Below are 21,326 nucleotides of genomic sequence, written 5' to 3'. Positions count from 1 at the left end.
AGATTCATGTTCAGCACGTTCGACGTGTTCTACAGCGCCTTTTAGAGAATTGTCTCTACGTAAAGGCTGAGAAGTGCTCTTTTCATGTCTCCTCCGTTACTTTTCTCGGTTCCGTTATTTCCGCTGAAGGCATTCAGATGGATTCCGCTAAGGTCCAAGCTGTCAGTGATTGGCCCGTTCCAAGGTCACGTGTCGAGTTGCAGCGCTTTTTAGGTTTCGCTAATTTCTATCGGCGTTTCATTCGTAATTTCGGTCAAGTTGCTGCCCCTCTCACAGCTCTTACTTCTGTCAAGACGTGTTTTAAGTGGTCCGGTTCCGCCCAGGGAGCTTTTGATCTTCTAAAAGAACGTTTTACGTCCGCTCCTATCCTCGTTACTCCTGACGTCACTAGACAATTCATTGTCGAGGTTGACGCTTCAGAGGTAGGCGTGGGAGCCATTCTATCCCAGCGCTTCCAGTCTGACGATAAGGTTCATCCTTGCGCTTATTTTTCTCATCGCCTGTCGCCATCTGAGCGCAACTATGATGTGGGTAACCGTGAACTGCTCGCCATCCGCTTAGCCCTAGGCGAATGGCGACAGTGGTTGGAGGGGGCGACCGTTCCTTTGTCGTTTGGACAGACCATAAGAACCTTGAGTACATCCGTTCTGCCAAACGACTTAATGCCCGTCAAGCTCGTTGGGCGTTGTTTTTCGCTCGTTTCGAGTTTGTGATTTCTTACCGTCCGGGTAGCAAGAACACCAAGCCTGATGCCTTATCCCGTCTGTTTAGTTCTTCTGTGGCTTCTACTGATCTCGAGGGATTCTTCCTTATGGGCGTGTTGTCGGGTTGACAGTCTGGGGAATTGAAAGACAGGTTAAGCAAGCACTCACGCACACTGCGTCGCCGCGCGCTTGTCCTAGTAACCTCCTTTTTCGTTCCTGTTTCCACTCGTCTGGCTGTTCTTCAGTGGGCTCACTCTGCCAAGTTAGCTGGTCATCCCGGTGTTCGAGGCACTCTTGCGTCTATTCGCCAGCGCTTTTGGTGGCCGACTCAGGAGCGTGACACGCGCCGTTTCGTGGCTGCGTGTTCAGACTGCGCGCAGAAGAAGTCTGGTAATTTTTTTCTGCTTCTGCTCCTGGTCTTGCTGGGTCTCAGTCTGTTCCCTGCCATCGCATCTCTCCTGTTCTTGTTCCTGCCCTTGCTGTGTCTCAGTCTGTCCCTAGTTCTCATTTTTTTTTAGAGTAGTACCCTAGTTTCCCTTTTTATCGTTTTCGTTACGGTCCTGAGGAGAGGAGTTGGGTTCTTTCTCGGGACGTGCTGGACCGTTTGATCTATGATTTCCTCCGTTGCCGCCAGTGTTCCTCCTCGAGAGCGCCAGGAGGCGCTCGGTGAGTGGGGGGTACTGTCATGTTTTGTCTTATATCATCTTGTCATTTTGCTTTTCCTTCTGTTCGTTTCCCCCTGCTGGTCTTATTAGGTTCGTTCCCTTTTTCTATCCCTCTCTCTCCCCTCCCTCTCTCTCCTCTCTCTATCGTTCCGTTCCTGCTCCCAGCTGTTCCTATTCCCCTAATCATCATTTAGTCTTCCCACACCTGTTCCCGATCCTTTCCCCTGATTAGAGTCCCTATTTATTCCTTTGTGTTCCGTTCCTGTCCCGTCGGTTCCTTGTTTTGTATTCACCATGCTGTGATTGTGTTTCGCCCTGTCCTGTCGTGTTTTTTGCCTTCATCAGATGCTGCGTGTGAGCAGGTGTCTCTGTCTACTACGGCCTGCGCCTACCCGAAGCGACCTGCAGTCTGTGGCCGCTTCTCTTGTTATTCCCCTCTACAGACTAGAGGATTTCTGTTACTCCCTGTTTGGATTTGAATAAACTCTGTTTCTGTTAAGTCGCTTTTGGGTCCTCTATCACCTGCATGACAACTTCAAAAGATCATTGTACCTGTCAATTATTCTATCCTTGAACCACTTGTTGTCATGGCTTAGTAATCCTCTTTAGTAAGTGGAGATGGAAGAGTTTTGGTTGCCTTTGTTTAGAACTCGATGAGTCATTCTTTGTGCATTTGTCAGAGCACAGGTGACTTTTGTCTTTTTGAAGAAAATGTGATACTTTCCCACTGTGTTTCTTCTCTTATGATACCAGATAGAACACAGCTTGCTTCAGGAGTTCTTGGACCTTCTCTAAGGTAATACCATGCATTGCGTTGAAGAGAAAGAAGTGGGTGGAGTAAGGCGTCACCGGTACTCTGTATTAAACCCGTTTCCCAGCACAAGAGACCCATTTAAGTTTTGCAGACCCTATTGAGTAATTCCAATAACACATATTTTATTAGAAGTGTATTTCTTTAAATATAGCCTACACAATAGCTTTCGACATGACATTATTTCTGTAAACCTTTAAAAGAAACGCTGGTATAAACAGTAGAATATGTCAAATTATCCATTAATTTTTTCAGTGGTGGTTGTATAATGCAGGGAAAAACAGTTGTACCTCACTAGAGTGCAAAAAAAGGATATTCCCAAGTTTAGCATGTCTTTGCAGGGGGCCTCTTGTTTTTATTTTTTAAATAATCTATGAACATGCTGCCAGACTGGGTCCAGAGAGAGACTGTGGGGGCTGGGCTGGAGACTGGGAGTGATTTTCATATAATAGGGTGGAGATCGATTTCATTTCTATTCATACCCCATTCACAAAGTGTATTGAAATTATATTTATGAACAAACAACTAAATTACTACTTATAACCATTACATTTACCCCCAACTCTGTTTAAATACAATGTTTTGATGATATTTTCAGTCCTGAAGTTGAACCTTTAACTGACAGTTGGAAATTTACTGTGAAAATAAAACATATTTTCACATGACCCTCACCTGGTACTGTAAAAAAATGGCACATTCTTCCCCCTCATAGAATTAACTCACAATAATGTTTATGACCGCAAATAACAATAACTGTGGTGACCAGGTGTTTATAAACGTGGATTTGGACTTTGTCACTTAAGCATGCTTTTGTGGCACAGTCACCTTGTTTCGAGAGAGATTTGCATGGTGATCACAACGTCATGCCAGGGCAAGCCCTTATTTGAAGTTTTTCTTAAATCCCCTATGGGAAATATTAAGGGTGTTAAAATGATTGGAACCATTTCCTTGTTTGACAGCTAGATTTCTGGGTATTGTGACATCTCCACTGTGGGGAGATTATTATGGACAAAAGTGTGAGATTATTTTTATTTGTCAAACAGCAGCCAAGCATCATCATGTCACCAGAATAAGACCCTGGATATTTATTGAAAGGAGCATTAAACTCATCATTGTGAACTTTCACCACCCTGTGAATTTCATCACCAACCTATTTCATCTGGAGCCTAATAAACTGCATCCTTTCCCATGACGTCATTACATTTCTTATCTGACATGTACTTTACTCCCAGAAAAAGGTTGGATGGAAACCTTACATTTTCACTGCAGCCTAGAGTAGAATTTTGTACTTACTTGAAAACAATAATGCAATGATTCATTGAATTGTGGTGCTGTCGGGTTAGTCTAGGTAGGATAACTGAATTGTCCCTAAACAAGGTTAATAGGGGAGCTTTTTGAGCTGCATGTCTCATGTCTTCACTGTTCAAATCAAATTGAATTGTATTTGTCACATGCGCCGAATACAACATGTGTAGACCTTACCGTGAAATGCTTACTTACTAGCCCTTAAATGCAGAGTACAAAAAAAGGTTTGCTGAATAGACTAAAGGACAAATAGTAACACAATAAAATAGCAATAACGAGGCTATATACAAGGGTACCAGTACCGAGTCAATGTGCAAGGGTACGGGTAAGTTGAGGTAATTCAGGTAATATGTAAGTCGGAAGTTTACATACACTTAGGTTGGAGTCATTAAAACTAGTTTTTCATCCACTCCACAAATGTCTTGTTAACAAACTATAGTTTTGGCAAGTCGGTTAGGACATCTACTTTGTTCATGACATAAGTCATTTTTACAACAATTGTTTACAGACAGATTATTTTACTTATAATTCACTGTATCACAATTCCAGTGGGTCAGCAATGTACATACTATAGAAAATTTGTGGGCAGAACTGAAAAAGTGTGTGTGAGCAAGGAGGCCTACAATCCTGACTCAGTTACACCTTCTCTGTCAGGAGGAATGGGCCAAAATTCACCCAACATATTGTGGGAAGCTTGTGGAAGGCTACCCAAATCGTTTGACCCATGTTAAATAATTTAAAGGTAATGCTACCATGTACTAATTGAGTGTATGTATACTTCTGACCCACTGGGAATGTGATGAAATAAACAAAAGCTGAAAAAATTATTATCTACTATTATTCTGACATTTCACATTCTTAAATTAAAGTGGTGATCCAAACTGGCCTAAGACAGGGAATTTTTTTCTAGGATTAAATTTCAGGAATTGTTTAAATGTATTTGGCTAAGGTGTATGTAAACATCTGACTTCAACTGTACATGTAGGTAGGGGTAAAGTGACTGTGCATAGATAATAAACAGAGAGTAGCAGCAGTGTGTGTGAGGGAATGTGTATGTGTGTGTGTGTGTGTGTGGTGTCTTCAATATGCATGTGTGTGTTTTGTGTGTGTCCGTGTGTGTGTGTTGGAGTGTCAGTGTAGCATGTGTGGGTGTGTGGTTAGAGTCCAGTGTGTGTGTGTGTGTGTTGGAGTGTCAGTGTAGCATGTGTGGGTGTGTGGTTAGAGTCCAGTGTGTGTGTGTGTGTGTGTGTGTGTGTGTGTGTGTGTGTGTGTGTGTGTGTGTGTGTGTGTGTGTGTGTGTGTGTGTGTGTGTGTGTGTGTGTGTGTGTGTGTGTGTGTGTTGGAGTGTCAGTGTAGCATGTGTGGGTGTGTGGTTAGAGTCCAGTGTGTGTGTGTGTGTGTGTGTGTGTGTGTGTTGGAGTGTCAGTGTAGCATGTGTGGGTGTGTGGTTAGAGTCCAGTGTGTGTATATTGATCCTGTGCAAAAGAGTCGGTGCAAAAAAAAAAAATAAATAAGAATAAAATAAGGGGGTGGATGCAAATACTTATTTCATGCACAATGATACACCTCGCCTCTCCCCTGCCTATTAGCTATTCATATTTTTTATTGTGGGTTCATATTGAAAATTGATCAGGCTTTGGATGCTTTTATGTGTGGTATGATTGCTAGTTAGCCTATTGCAGATCTTGACAAACGATTCACTTTCCAGTATTGTCACTATGAATGGTGGATAGAGGACAGGATAGACAGACTGGTAGACTACATTGACCTGTGGTAGTAAAAGTTAGCATGTCGAAAAGCGCAGTGGAAAAGGGAAGTACCAAAACACCTTGACAGGGGAGGTGAATGCAAGCAGATGAGGAAATGTGGCAAGGATGGAATAAATAATGCAAAAGAGCGAATGTAAACCATGGGGAAAATGCACTACCCTCCCCTGTGCCCAATAAAAAAAAACACAACCCTCCTCAAAGCAAAAAGGTAGACAACCCTCCCCCTATGTTGCCCCCCGCGCCCTTAACATTTCTCTAGGTAAAGAATGTCTGCATTTTGACCACCAGAGGGCGTTATTTCCACTATACTCCGAAGGGGGCGTGGTCAGCATTTGCTAACCATTAAGTCACGTTAAGTAACATTTTGTTGCAATTCCAGTATTTGAGCCAGTCGTCAAGTCACGCAAATCGGAGTATATTGAAACCATCTGGAGTGTACACGACGATTTAGGGAAACATATATTTAGGGAGAATCGATTGGTAAGTTACAGTAGGCAAAATAACAAGTATTTGTTTCTTGTTTGTGGTTGTTATGGATCTAGCTAGCGTAAGGTAAACGTTGGATTTTCAGCCAGCAATTTTAAACTAGCTAATTTGGTTGAGACGGGGGCATAGAGTAGCAAGTTAGCTAGCTACGTACTTGACAGTGTGGTCAGAATTAGCTGTGAAGAGATAAATATAATATTTGCTGTGGTTCATGGGGAGTGATGTGAAGCCGTGAGACAGCATAGGGTGGGTCAGCATGGGTGACAGCACACGGCTATAGTAAATGCACTAACTAACGTTAGCTATCTGCTGTATTTAACATTCACATTGTTGACGTAACTAGTTGGTTATGGTAACCAGAGACCGTAGAGAAACTCTCGCTGTGGTAACTATGTAGCTAGCTGTAACATATTGGCAGACGGTAACGGTAAGTATTATAATGTAACTTCCGGCATAAACCATGGATTCACGAACGACACTGTTGGAGGATCCACATGGCTAATTTAACCTCTCATCAATCTGCTTAGATCCCAGATGAGATGGAGCGCCTCTGTCCCATTCTGCCAAATCACGTTCTCTCTAAACTGTAGTCTGTTGTACACCCACCCAGACTGTCTGTCACTTTTTCACAAGTTGATTGCCCTACTTTTTCTCAGCACAAGTACTAACCACAAAAGTAACTATTTGGAATTGGGACGAGCAGCAAAAGACTAGTAACGTTACTATCCCAGGGATTCTTGAAAGATTAAGCCAACCAAGTGGAAACTGTCTAATGACTTTGACAATCTTAACCAAAACAGCTCTTAGGTCCAAATCAAGATGTTCTACACATGTGGACCCAATGAAGCCATGGTGGTGTCTGGTAAGATTCTTTGTTTTATGTGTTAATATTTAGTAACATAATCTTATATTGCACTATACAGAACCCTCCAAAAAAAACAGGTTGGGTAATCTACCCAACCTTACCCCCATCACCCTACATGGTCCAATATTGTTATGACTCTTCTTGAAACTGTAATAGGCCTATGTTTACTGTATGTGATTGTTTACAGTACAAGTAACTGTAAACATAATGCTGGGCCAAGTGACATGTGACTCACTTTAGCCTATCATCAAGTGTCATGTGATACCATTTAGCAACTCTGGGCCACTTTCAGTTGTCAAACTTTGCTGATCGAAAAGTAATTAATAGAGCCAACGTGATTCCTTGATCTATGTGTCGGAGAGGCATGTTTGTTCTATATTACATATTTCTATCTGAATGTTACAAAACATTGTGTCCTGCTGAACGTACCCCGGATGTCACAGTGTGTAGTAAACCAGGACAGGAATCTAATCGGGTTCAGCTCAAACTTTCTTAACTTTTTATAAAATCAAAATCAAATGTATTTATAAAGCCCTTCGTACATCAGCTGATATCTCAAAGTGCTGTACAGAAACCCAGCCTAAAACCCCAGATAGCAAGCAATGCAGGTGTAGAAGCATGGTGGCTAGGAAAAACTCCCGTGAAAGGCCAAAACCTAGGAAGAAACCTAGAGAGGAACCAGGCTATGTGGGGTGGCCAGTCCTCTTCTGGCTGTGCCGGGTGGAGATTATAACAGAACGTGGCCAAGATGTTCAAATGTTCATAAATGACCAGCATGGTCAAAAAATAATAAGGCAGAACAGTTGAAACTGGAGCAGTAGCACGGCCAGGTGAACTGGGGACAGCAAGGAGTCATCGTGTCAGGTAGTCCTGAGGCATGGTCCTAGGGCTCAGGTCCTCTGAGAGAAAGAAAGAATTAGAGAGAGTGCACTTAAATTCACACGGGACACCGAATAGGACAGGAGAAGTACTCCAGATATAACAAACTGACCCTAGCCCCCCGACACATAAACTACTGCAGCATAAATACTGGAGGCTGAGACAGGAGGGGTCAGGAGACACTGTGGCCCCATCCGAGGACACCCCTGGACGGGGCCAAACAGGAAGGATATAACCCCACCCACTTTGCCAAAGTACAGCCCCCAAACCACTAGAGGGATATCTGCAACCACCAACTTACCATCCTGAGACAAGGCCGAGTATAGCCCACAAAGATCTCCGCCACGGCACAACCCAAGGGGGGACGCCAACCCAGACAGGAAGATCACATCAGTGACTCAATCCACTCAAGTGACGCACCCCTCCTAGGGACTGTATGAAAGAGCCCCAGTAAGCCAGTGACTCAGCCCCTGTAATAGGGTTAGAGGCAGAGAATCCCAGTGGAAAGAGGGGAACCGGACAGGCAGAGACAGCAACAATACCAGCTGTCAGTAGGCTAGCTCCTCACTTACATTGTATTGTATGGAATGTGGTGTTGCATTATAGTCCTATATGTAGGCAAATTAATATATGTCATAGACTCAGTGTGTACATGACATCTTAATTGTGTGCACTACTGTGTTGACCGAGAGTATAGCCTAATGTAAACTCATCTCTCATATTTTCAAATAACCCACTCCTTTTTAGTATATACTAAGGCAATTGTTTTCCCTTTTCTCTGTCAGTCTGATTTGCTCTCTCTTCTTAACTTCTCCTCCAGGCTTTGGTCGTTCCCCTCCACTAATGATCGCTGGAGGAAGAGTGTTTGTCCTCCCCTGTATTCAACAGATCCAGAGGTGGCTATCTCTCCCTCCCCTTCTTCTTTCAGTTATCCAGGTTTCATTCAGGGATTCTATTAATGTATAGAGAAAAAGTCCCCATAGTCCCTGTGTATTCTCTACTGTTACTGTAACGTTAGTGGTTAAATGAGCCTATATGAATACCAGGCTACTATTTTAAGCTTATAATGCAACACAATCTATCTGTCATTTGTAGCCTCCACCTGTAGTCGTGGTTACTCTCTCTGTCTGACTCACTTTCTTCTCCATCCCTCTCACAATCCCCTTCTCTATTCTCACTGTACTTTCCCTCTTTGAACCACTTCTGTCTGTCTGTTAGGATCACTCTGAACACCCTGACTCTGAATGTGAAGAGTGATAAGGTGTACACCCGTCATGGAGTACCCATCTCTGTCACTGGCATCGCCCAAGTATGGACTTAGAAGTCAACACCCTACCCAGTGTACATGCGAAAGTAGCCATGTATTCTGATTGGATAGGTACATTTGACCTCACATGGAATCCCCATTTGTCCTATGTGATCTTTGACCTCTAACCCCTGACCTCTGGCAGGTGAAGATCCAGGGTCAGAACAAGGAGATGCTGGCCACGGCCTGTCAGATGTTCATGGGGAAGTCTGAGGCTGAGGTCTCCAACATCGCCCTGGAAACACTGGAGGGGCACCAGAGGGCCATCATCGCCCATCTGACTGTTGAGGTAGGCTACACACGCACCATGTCCTGATAAAGGGCATGTGTTGCCTCTGGTGCCCTTTTCACTTCCATAAGGAGTGCCTTGGTCTTTTGAATTGCTCAATGTCTCGCTGACTTCAACCTACAAGCCATAGCTTGTTTTTCTCATCGTTGACTTTTCTCATAACTTACCAAAAGGCTAGCAAACCTGCCTGGCAACTTAGAGCATTAATGGATTATAGTTATTATAACATAAGTAATAGTAACGTGTTTCCTTTCATTCCCCTGGTCTGTCATTTACTTCCTGTGTAGCTTTGGCTGATCTCCTCTGTGTGCAACTGGTGTCACCTCCTCCCCACATAGATACAGAAATACTAGAAGGGACAAAGCCTATCAGACCAGGCCAATTTGACAGGAACACTCATGGGTACACTCGTTATGGTTTGTAGACCCTTATCAATCAATCAATCAAATGTATTTATAAAGCCCTTTTTACATCAGCTGATGTCACAAAGTGCTGTATAGAAACTCACCCTAAAACCTCAAACGGCAAGCAATGTTGATGTAGAAGCACGGTGGCTAGGAAAAACTCCCTAGAAAGGCCAGAACCTAGGAAGAAACCTAGAGAGGAACCAGGCTCTGAGGGGGGCCAGTCCTCTTCTGGCTGTGCCGGGTGGAGATGTTCAAATGTTCATAGAGGACCAGCAGGGTCAGATAATAATAATCACAGTGGTTGTAGAGGGTGCAACAGGTCAGCACCTCAGGAATAAATGTCAGTTGGCTTTTCATAGCCGATCATTCAGAGTTAGAGATGAGGTGCGGTGGAGAGGGGGTCCAAAACAGCAGGTCCGGTACAAGGTAGCAGGATTCCATAGCCACAGGCAGAACAGTTGAATTTGGAGCAGCAGCTTGACCAGGTGGACTGGGGAAAGCAAGGAGCCATCAGGCCAGGTAGTCCTGAAACATGATCCTAGGGGAGAGAGAGAGACCCTAGACACAAACTATTGCAGCATAAATACTGGAGGCTGAGACAGGAGGGGTCGGGAGACACTGTTCCTGTCCGGGGGTATCGTTGGACAGGGCCAAACAGAGATCTCAACAAACCTGAGGGGGGCGCCAACCCGAACAGGAAGGTCATGTCAGTGACTCAACCCACTCAAGGGACGGCATGGAAGAGCACCAGTAAGCCAGTGACTCAGCCCCCTTAATAGGGTTAGAGGCAGAGAATCCCAATGGAGTGAGGGGAACTGGCCAGGCAAGGGAGGTTCGTCGCTCCAGTGCCTTTCCGTTCACCTTCACACCCCTGGGCCAGGCTACACTTAGTCATAGTTCCTACTGAAGAGCTGAGTCTTCAATAAAGACTTAAAGGTCGAGACCGAGTCTGTGTCTCTCACATGGATAGGCAGACCATTCCATAAAAATTGAGCTTTATAGGAGAACGCCCTGCCTCCAGCTGTTTGCTTAGAAATTCCAGGTACAGTAAGGAGGCCTGCGTCTTGTGACCGTAGCGTACATGTAGGTATGTAAAGCAGGACCAAATCGGAAATGTAGGTAGGAGCAAGCCTATGCAATGCTTTGTAGGTTAGCAGTAAAACCCCACATAGCCTGGTTCCTCTCTAGGTTTCTTCCTAGGTTTTGGCCTTTCTAGGGAGTTTTTCCTAGCCACCGTGCTTCTACACCTGCATTGCTTGCTGTTTGGGGTTTTTAGGCTGGGTTTCTGTACAGCACTTTGAGATATCAGCTGATGTACGAAGGGCTATATAAATACATTTGATTTGAATAGGGTCCAGTATGCAGCTTGAAGGTTTAGAGGCCAAGTCTATTTTTATCAATGTGTTGAGATATAGTATTTAAAGAACTTGCATGTCTCCCTTGATCCTAGGTCCTGGCAGAGTTGTGCAGACTCAGAACAACTGAGCTTTGGAGAAATACGCAGATTTAAAGAGGAGTCCGTAATTTGCTTTCTAATGTATCATGATCTTTTCGTCAAAGAAGTTAATGCATTTATTACTGCTGAAGTGAAAGCCATCCTCTCTTGGGGAATGCTGCTTTTTAGTTAGCTTTGCGACAGTATCAAAAATAAATGTTGGATTGTTCTTATTTTCCTCAATGAAGTTGGAAGAATAGGATGATCGAGCAGCAGTGAGGGCTCTTCGATACTGCACGGTACTGTCTTTCCAAGCCAGTCGAAAGACTTCCAGTTTGGTGTGGCGCCATTTCCGTTCCAATTTTCTGGAAGCTTGCTTCAGGGCTCGGGTACTTTCTGTATATCAGGGAGCTAGTTTCTCATGGCACATTTAGTTTGTTTTTAGGGGTGCGATTGCATCGAGGGTGTTACGCAAGGTTACATTTAGTTACATTTAGACTATAGCATGGCTTTTGATGATCCTTGGTTGGGGTCTGAGCAGATTATTTGTTGCAAATGTAATAAAATGGTGGTCCGATAGTCCATGATTATGAGGAAAAACATTAAGATTCACAATATGTATTCCACGGGACAAAACTAGGTCCAGAGTATGACTGTGGCAGTATGACTGTGGCAGTGAGTAGACATGTTGGACAAAACCCACTGAGTCAATGATGGCTCCGAAAGCCTTTTGGAGTGGGTCTGTGGACTTTTCCATGTTAGTATTCAAGTCACCAAAAATGTGAATATTATCTGCCATGACTACAAGGTCTGATAGGAATTCAGGGAACTCGGTGAGGAGCGCTGTATATGGCCCAGGAGGCCTGTAAACAGTAGCTATAAAAAGTGATTGAGTAGGCTGCATAGATTTCACGACTAGAAGATGAAAACGCAGTCTTTTTTTGTTGTTGTAAATTGAAATTTGCTATCATAAATGTTAGCAACACCTCCACCTTTGCGCCGATGCGCTGGGGATATGGTCACTAGTGTAACCAGGAGGAGAGGTCTCATTTGACACAGTAAATTCATCAGGCTTAAGCCATGTTTCAGTCAGGCTAATCACATCAAGATTATGATCGGTGATTAGTTCATTGACTATAACTGCCTTTGAAGTGAGGGATCAAACATTAAGTAGCCCTATTTTGAGATGTGAGAAATCACAATCTCTTTCAATAATGGCAGGAATGGAGGAGGTATTTATTCCAGTGAGATTGCTAAGGCAAACACCACCATGTTTAGTTTTGCCCAACCAAGATCGAGGCACAGACATGGTCTCAATGAGGTTAGCTGAGCTGACTACACTGACTGTGCTAGTGGCCGACTCCACTAAGCTGGCAGGCTGGCTAATAGCCTGCTGCCTGGCCTGCACCCTCTCTCATTGTGGAGCTAGAGGAGTTAGAGCCCTGTCTATGTTCATAGATAAGATGAGAGCACCCCTCCAGCTAGGATGGAGTCTGTCACTCCTCAGCAGGTCAGGCTTGGTCCTGTTTGTGGGTGAGTCCCAGAAAGATGGCCAATTATCTACAAATTCTATCTTTTGGGAGTGGCAGAAAACAGTTTTCAACCAGCGATTGAGTTGTGTGAGAGTGCTTGGTGACCTCTGACTGTTTCATCCTAACATCATTGGTGCCGACGTGGATAACAATATTCCTATACTCTCTACACTCGCCAGTTTTAGCTTTAGCCAGCACCATTTTCAGATTAGCCTTAACGTCGGTAGCCCTGCCCCCTGGTAAACAGTGTATGATCGCTGGATGATTAGTTTTAAGTCTAATACTGCAGGTAATGGAGTCGCCAATGACTAGGGTGTTCAATTTGTCAGAGCTAATGGTGGGAGGCTTCGGCGTCTCAGACCCCGTAACGGGTGGAGAGAAGACTCGGACCGACTCGTTGCTTAATGGGGAGAGCCGGTTGAAAGTTTCTGTCGGCTGAATGAGCAACACCGGTTGAGCATTCCTACAGCATTTCCCTCCAGAAGCCATGAGAAAGTTGTCCGGCTGCAGGGACTGTGCGAGGGGATTTATACTACTATCTGTACTTACTGGTGGCACAGACACGGTTTCATCCTTTCCTACATTTAAATGACCCTTGCTTAACGATTGCGTCTGAAGCTGGGCTTGCAGCACAGCTATCCTCGCCGTAAGGCGATCGTTATCCTGTATATTATGAGTACAGTGACTGCAATTAGGTTTAATGTTACTTCTTAGCTTCGGCTGGTGGAGGTCGTGTAGAACCATGTCCAGAAAGCATCATGTTAATGTTACCACTTAGCTTCGGCTGGTGGAGGTCGTGTAGAATCATGTCCAGAAAGCATCATGTTAACGTTACCACTTAGCTTCGGCTGGTGGAGGTCGTGTAGAACCATGTCCAGAAAGCATCATGTTAATTTTACCACTTAGCTTCGGCTGGTGGAGGTCGTGTAGAATCATGTCCAGAAAGCATCATGTTAACGTTACCACTTAGCTTCGGCTGGTGGAGGTCATGTCCAGAAAGCATCAGAACCATGTCCAGAAAGCATCATGTTAATTTTACCACTTAGCTTCGGCTGGTGGAGGTCGTGTAGAATCATGTCCAGAAAGCATCATGTTAATGTTACCACTTAGCTTCGGCTGGTGGAGGTCGTGTAGAACCATGTCCAGAAAGCATCATGTTAATTTTACCACTTAGCTTCGGCTGGTGGAGGTCGTGTAGAACCATGTCCAGAAAGCATCATGTTAATTTTACCACTTAGCTTCGGCTGGTGGAGGTCGTGTAGAATCATGTCCAGAAAGCATCATGTTAATTTTACCACTTAGCTTCGGCTGGTGGAGGTCGTGTAGAACCATGTCCAGAAAGCATCATGTTAATGTTACCACTTAGCTTCGGCTGGTGGAGGTCGTGTAGAATCATGTCCAGAAAGCATCATGTTAATTTTACCACTTAGCTTCGGCTGGTGGAGGTCGTGTAGAATCATGTCCAGAAAGCATCATGTTAATGTTACCACTTAGCTTCGGCTGGTGGAGGTCGTGTAGAATCATGTCCAGAAAGCATCATGTTAATGTTACCACTTAGCTTCGGCTGGTGGAGGTCGTGTAGAACCATGTCCAGAAAGCATCATGTTAATGTTACCACTTAGCTTCGGCTGGTGGAGGTCGTGTAGAATCATGTCCAGAAAGCATCATGTTAATGTTACCACTTAGCTTCGGCTGGTGGAGGTCGTGTAGAATCATGTCCAGAAAGCATCATGTTAATGTTACCACTTAGCTTCGGCTGGTGGAGGTCGTGTAGAATCATGTCCAGAAAGCATCATGTTAATGTTACCACTTAGCTTCGGCTGGTGGAGGTCGTGTAGAACCATGTCCAGAAAGCATCCGGGGTGAAAAAGGTGAATGAAAAAAGTTGTGGGGGGGGGGGGGGGGGGGGGTGATAAAAACCGTAACGTTGGCAGGTAGCAAAGAAACGTTAGCAACAAACTGCACAGCAGCACGTAAACAACCCACTTATCCTTTGGCCCAGTTAGTAGAGCATGGCGCTTGCAACGCCAGGGTTCATGGGTTAGATCGCAGTTTGGGCCACCAATACGAACATGTATAAAAGTGTCTGCTAAATGGTATTATTATATTATCCTTCCCCTGTAGGAGATCTACCAGGACCGTAAGAAGTTTTCTGAACAGGTGTTCAAGGTGGCCTCCTCTGACCTGGTCAACATGGGCATCGGCGTGGTCAGCTACACGCTCAAAGACGTTCACGACGACCAGGTTTGTTCTCTCTGACAAATATACAGCGACGTTACGGTATGAAGGTCACACAAGGATTACTACAGAAAACCGTCTGAAATTGAGATATTAGCACAGATTTGGTAAAAATGCAAATGCCTTTTTGAAAGTCAGTGTTCGAGAATGCAAGACAAATTGCTGCACAAAAATACTTGTTTACTGTTCTGTTTATGTTCATAACCAGTTTATAATAGCAATAAGTCTCAAAGGGGTGTGGTATATGGCCAATATATCATGACAAAGGGTTGTTCTTTGACACGATGCGAAGCGGACTGCCTGGACACAGCCCTTAGCCGTGGTATATTGGCCACATTACACAAACCCCTGAGGTGCCTTATTGCTATTATAAATTGGTTCTGAACATAAATAGAACACTAAGTATTTTTGTGGTATATTGCCTGATACATGCACAGCTGAAATGCTGTTTCAGCCAATCAGCATGCTGGACCCAAACTACCATGTTTCTAATAATAATAATGACACTGTCTCTGTCAGGACTACCTCACCTCCCTGGGTAAAGCTAGGACAGCTCAGGTGCAGAAGGATGCCAGGATCGGAGAGGCTCAGTACAAACGAGACGCGGTGATCCGTGAGGCCCAGGCCATGCAGGAGAAGGTGTCGGCCCAGTATCTGAATGAGATCGAGATGGCCAAAGCCCAGAGAGACTACGAGCTGAAGAAGGCCTCCTACGACTATGAGGTCAACACCAAGAAGGCGGAGTCTGAGATGGCCTATCAGCTGCAGGTATCCTACCACCAAACTTCTGGGCCGTGCAATGATCCTCTCATTCAGACGCTCAACACAGCCGAGGCAGTGTGTCGTGTTCTAATAACGGAACATATTCCCGTTTATTTACACACTAACTTGAGACATGTGCATGATCCTCAAATTCCCTCCACTGCCATCACTTTTGATGTGAAGTGTCTGAGTGTTGTTTTGTAAATCCGTTGTGTTATTGGGGTTATGTAGGTGGCGAAGACAAAGCAGCGGATTGAGGAGGAGACGATGCAGGTGAAGGTGGTGGAGAGATCTCAGCAGATCATGCTGCAGGAGCAGGAGATCACCCGTAAGGAGATGGAGCTGGAGGCCACGGTGAAGAAGCCTGCTGAGGCAGAGAGATACCGTCTGGAGAGACTGGCTGAGGCAGAACGGTATGTTACATTACCCAGGGCCTCATTGAGACAGTTTTCATGTGAAAGTTGTCCGTTATAAAAACTAAACTTGGACCATGTGTACACAACGTTTCTAGTGTTGCATTGCTGAAAGGCTAAAATAACATTGTGCAAATGAAGAATTCATGAGGTCACTCTTATTCATAGCCAAAAACAAGTAGCTAAATATAATAACAAGATGTAATCATTCGCCGTTATTTTTTGCGTTCTAAAATAATGATCATTGCAGAATAAATTCCTCATATTTTCTGGCCATATTCATATTTCTGAAGTAGCCATAGAACAAATGACCATGCGCATCTCTCATTTAATTGAACCTATTAGATAGGCTATTATAATCATTTAAAAATGGCTCTAGCTAGCTATGCATCCAACAGGGAGCGCAGTTTATAACAGACAGTTGATATGAGAGTCTGTGGTTGATGCTTTACATTGAAGTGTGTAGGCTACAGCTGTTAGTAACCAAACTGTAGTTGTCCTTTTTTTCCAGGAACACCATGTTTCAGAATTCGTGGGCAGTGCAGCATATTTATGTTTGGGGAAAAAGTGACTGCAAAACATTATTGCAAACAATCTATTTACAGGTCCACAACCATTTGCAATTGTTTCTGTCTTTCAGAAATGGGCAGATACACCCCCTCCGGGACATTTTGTTTCTGTCTTTCAGAAACGGGCAGATACACCCCCTACGGGACATTTTGTTTCTGTCTTTCAGAAACGGGCAAATACACCCCCTCCGGGACATTTTGTTTCTGTCTTTCAGAAATGGGCAAATACACCCCCTCCGGGACATTTTGTTTCTGTCTTTCAGAAATGGGCAAATACACCCCCTCCGGGACATTTTGTTTCTGTCTTTCAGAAACGGGCAGATACACCCCCTCCGGGACATTTTGTTTCTGTCTTTCAGAAACGGGCAGATACACCCCCTCCGGGACATTTTGTTTCTGTCTTTCAGAAACGGGCAGATACACCCCCTCCGGGACATTTTGTTTCTGTCTTTCAGAAATGGGCAGATAACACCCCCTCCGGGACATTTTGTTTCTGTCTTTCAGAAATGGGCAAATACACCCCCTCCGGGACATTTTGTTTCTGTCTTTCAGAAACGGGCAAATACACCCCCTCCGGGACATTTTGTTTCTGTCTTTCAGAAACGGGCAAATACACCCCCTCCGGGACATTTTGTTTCTGTCTTTCAGAAACGGGCAAATACACCCCCTCCGGGACATTTTGTTTCTGTCTTTCAGAAACGGGCAAATACACCCCCTCCGGGACATTTTGTTTCTGTCTTTCAGAAATGGGCAAATACACCCCCTCCGGGACATTTTGTTTCTGTCTTTCAGAAACGGGCAGATAACACCCCCTCCGGGACATTTTGTTTCTGTCTTTCAGAAACGGGCAGATAACACCCCCTCCGGGACATTTTGTTTCTGTCTTTCAGAAACGGGCAGATACACCCCCTACGGGACATTTTGTTTCTGTCTTTCAGAAACGGGCAGATACACCCCCTCCGGGACATTTTGTTTCTGTCTTTCAGAAACGGGCAAATACACCCCCTCCGGGACATTTTGTTTCTGTCTTTCAGAAACGGGCAGATACACCCCCTCCGGGACATTTTGTTTCTGTCTTTCAGAAACGGGCAGATACACCCCCTCCGGGACATTTTGTTTCTGTCTTTCAGAAACGGGCAGATACACCCCCTACGGGACATTTTGTTTCTGTCTTTCAGAAACGGGCAGATACACCCCCTCCGGGACATTTTGTTTCTGTCTTTCAGAAACGGGCAGATAACACCCCCTCCGGGACATTTGATCAAGTTCACCATTGCTATTCCTTTGAGACACTTTAAATGTCTAATTACAATACCTTTAAAGTAAACAGCAAATAAAGGCCTTATTGTCACCATAAAAGGGGAATGATGGGGGTATGTCAGAACTGTGGGTATGTTCTGTTCCGTAGTTGTCAGTAGACAGTGAGTCCTGTTAAAGGTCCAACATTTGTTCAGCTCAACTCAAACTGTCTCTCTCTTTCACAGTGCACAGCTCATCATGGAGGCTGAGGCAGAGGCAGAGTCCATCAGAGTGAGTTCAGTAGCGCCTCCCTTCTCTTCTCTATCATGTCCCTCCACTCTCCTGTCACTCCTGTTGTCTCTTCACCCCCAGTACAATAGCTGTCTGATATGCCTCCTGTCTTAGCTCCCCCGACAGCCTGTCCCTTCCACCCTTTAATCCACTTGCTCTCTCCATCTCCCCCTGCCTCCCCTCTCTCCGCCTCCCCTCTCTCCATCTCCCCCTGCCTTCCATCTCCCCCTGCCTTCCATCTCCCCCTGCCTTCCATCTCCCCTGCCTTCCCCTCTCCATCTCCCCCTGCCTCCCTCTCTCCATCTCCCCTGCCTCCCCTCTCTCCATCTCCCCCTGCCTCCCCTCTCTCCATCTCCCCCTGCCTCCCCTCTCTCCATCTCTCCATAGTGTTCTCTGTTCCTCTTCCCATCTCTATTCTAAATTCCCTGTCTCCTCCTTCGGAGACATCGCTCACTTCCCTTAATATAACCTTACTTTTGTTCTCTCTCTTCCTGTTTCATATATGATACACATCCTTATTAAACCATCCATTTGTATATTTGTTTCATAAAACAACGTGGTTCAAAAGTTTATTATGTACACCACCGTGTTCATGAAAATGGTTCGCACCAATAGACAGTGAGTCACGTGGCCTGCTATATAAAGCGGACAGACTGGCATCCAGTTTCTGTTACATTGAACGTTAGAATGGGCAAAACGAGTGACCTAAGCAACTTTGAGCGTGGCGTGATCGTCGGTGCCAGGCGTGCCGGTTCCAGTACCTCAAACAGCTGGGGTTTCCAGAGTCTCTGGGGTTTCTCGAGAATGGTGCGACAAACACAAAACATCCAGTCAACGGCAGTCCTGTGGGTGAAAACAGGTCGTTGATGAGAGGTTGGAGGAGAACATGGATCGTGCTAAGAGGTGGGCCACAAACAGGCAAATGGCTGCGCAGACCGACATCTCGAGAGGCACAACTCGACAGTCATGGATGGGCTATTGCAGCAGATGACCACACCAGGTCCCACTCCTATCAGCTCCAGTGGGCATGTGATCACCAACACTCGACAATTGAGTGGAAAAACATTGCCTGGGCTTGACGAATCCCGGTTCCTGTTGCGTCATGCTGGTGGCAGTCAGGATTTGGTGTCAGCAGCATGACTCCATGGCCCCATCCAGCCTGGTGTTAATGGTACAGGCTGGTGGTGTAATGGTGTGGGGAATGTTTTCCTGCCACACGAGTAGTTCCCTTGAAACCAATTGAGCAACATTTCTATGCATGAAGAATTCAGGCTGTTCTGGACCCTACCCGGTACTGGATGGGTGTACCTAATAAACTGGCAACTGAGTGTGTTCTTACTTATTCTTTCATATATACAACCTTTGTTTATTTGAACTAATGTGTTCTCTGTCCTGTCTGTAGATGAGGGGTGATGCTGAGGCGTTTGCTCTGGAGGCTAAAGGTCGTGCCGAGGCAGAGCAGATGGCTAAGAAGGCTGAGGCCTTTAAACAGTACGGGGAGGGAGCCATGGTGGACATGCTGCTGGAGAAACTACCACTGGTCAGTCACACTGGGAGTAGGACTGGTTCTACTAGAGACTGGGAGGATGCATGGATAGGGAGAAGGACTGGTTCTACTAGAGACTGGGAGGATGCATGGATAGGGAGAAGGACTGGTTCTACTAGAGACTGGGAGGATGCATGGATGGGGAGAAGGACTGGTTCTACTAGAGACTGGGAGGATGCATGGATAGGGAGAAGGACTGGTTCTACTAGAGACTGGGAGGATGCATGGATAGGGAGAAGGACTGGTTCTACTAGAGACTGGGAGGATGCATGGATAGGGAGAAGGACTGGTTCTACTAGAGACTGGGAGGATGCATGGATAGGGAGAAGGACTGGTTCTACTAGAGACTGGGAGGATGCATGGATAGGGAGAAGGACTGGTTCTACTAGAGACTGGGAGGATGCATGGATAGGGAGAAGGACTGGTTCTACTAGAGACTGGGAGGATGCATGGATAGGGAGAAGGACTGGTTCTACTAGAGACTGGGAGGATGCATGGATAGGGAGAAGGACTGGTTCTACTAGAGACTGGGAGGATGCATGGATAGCGAGAAGGACTGGTTCTACTAGAGACTGGGAGGATGCATGGATGGGGAGAAGGACTGGTTCTACTAGAGACTGGGAGGATGCATGGATAGGGAGAAGGACTGGTTCTACTAGACTGGGAGGATGCATGGATAGGGAGAAGGACTGGTTCTACTAGAGACTGGGAGGATGCATGGATAGGGAGAAGGACTGGTTCTACTAGAGACTGGGAGGATGCGTGGATAGGGAGAAGGACTGGTTCTACTAGAGACTGGGAGGATGCATGGATAGGGAGAAGGACTGGTTCTACTAGAGACTGGGAGGATGCATGGATAGGGAGAAGGACTGGTTCTACTAGAGACTGGGAGGATGCATGGATGGGGAGAAGGACTGGTTCTACTAGAGACTGGGAGGATGCATGGATGGGGAGAAGGATTGATGGGAAAGTGATTCAGTAGATATGGAAAGTTTAAGTGGATGGATGGAGAGATGAAGAGATTGGATGGATGGTCAGATTCAGTGGATGTGAGGATAGATGGATGACAGATTGATTAGATGACAGATGGACATGTAGTGTACTGTTACTGCAGTCCTGTCTGCTGCTGTTCTCTTCCTGAAGCTGCCATCACTCCTCCTGTCCTCTAGATAGCAGAGGAGATCAGCAGGCCCCTCTCCATGGCCCAGAAGGTTACCATGGTTTCCAGCGGCGGGGGTGAGGTGGGCGCGGCCAAGCTGACCGGAGAGGTTCTGGACATCATGACCAGACTACCAGCTGCCGTGGAGAAACTCACTGGAATCAACATCTCACAGGTGTGTGTGTGTGTGTGTGTGTGTGTGTGTGTGTGTGTGTGTGTGTGTGTGTGTGTGTGTGTGTGGAGGAAGAGAGAGGAAAATAGTATTTGTGTGTACATATTTGTCGACGAACACTGACATTCTCTCCCCTTTTTTCCACAGGTTGGGCTGTCCACCCGAATGGGCTGAGAATGGAACCTAGTTATTGAGACAGTCTGCACTGTCAGACCAGGAACTCCATACTGCCTCCTTGTGCCTATAATTATTATTACCTAGTGTAGTTGTCTGTCTGCATGCCTGTCTCCTTAGGGCATGTCTGTCTGCATGCCTGTCTCCTTAGGGCATGTCTGTCTGCATGCCTGTCTCCTTAGGGCATGTCTGTCTGCATGCCTGTCTCCTTAGGGCATGTCTGTCTGCATGCCTGTCACCTTAGGGCATGTCTGTCTGCATGCCTGTCACCTTAGGGCATGTCTGTCTGCATGCCTGTCTCCTTAGGGCA

General features: G+C 45.6%; 1 protein-coding gene across 1 annotated transcript; it reads left to right on the top strand.

The window, feature by feature from the left end:
• The first annotated feature begins 5,575 nt into the window (after positions 1 to 5,575).
• LOC124006094 (flotillin-1-like) lies at positions 5,576 to 21,238 on the top strand. The gene is made up of 12 exons (XM_046315866.1): positions 5,576 to 5,734; positions 6,541 to 6,602; positions 8,305 to 8,380; positions 8,703 to 8,793; positions 8,936 to 9,079; positions 14,578 to 14,697; positions 15,211 to 15,459; positions 15,685 to 15,866; positions 17,920 to 17,965; positions 19,368 to 19,505; positions 20,681 to 20,845; positions 20,990 to 21,238. Exons 2-12 carry the CDS (start codon positions 6,560 to 6,562, stop codon positions 21,014 to 21,016), a joined length of 1,281 nt encoding a protein of 426 aa, XP_046171822.1. The 5' UTR covers positions 5,576 to 5,734; positions 6,541 to 6,559; the 3' UTR covers positions 21,017 to 21,238.
• Positions 21,239 to 21,326: the final 88 nt, after the last annotated feature.

Source organism: Oncorhynchus gorbuscha, linkage group LG19, assembly GCF_021184085.1.
Source record: "Oncorhynchus gorbuscha isolate QuinsamMale2020 ecotype Even-year linkage group LG19, OgorEven_v1.0, whole genome shotgun sequence".
Classification (NCBI taxonomy): Eukaryota; Metazoa; Chordata; class Actinopteri; order Salmoniformes; family Salmonidae; genus Oncorhynchus; species Oncorhynchus gorbuscha.
This window is presented reverse-complemented; position numbering and strand designations above follow the sequence as displayed.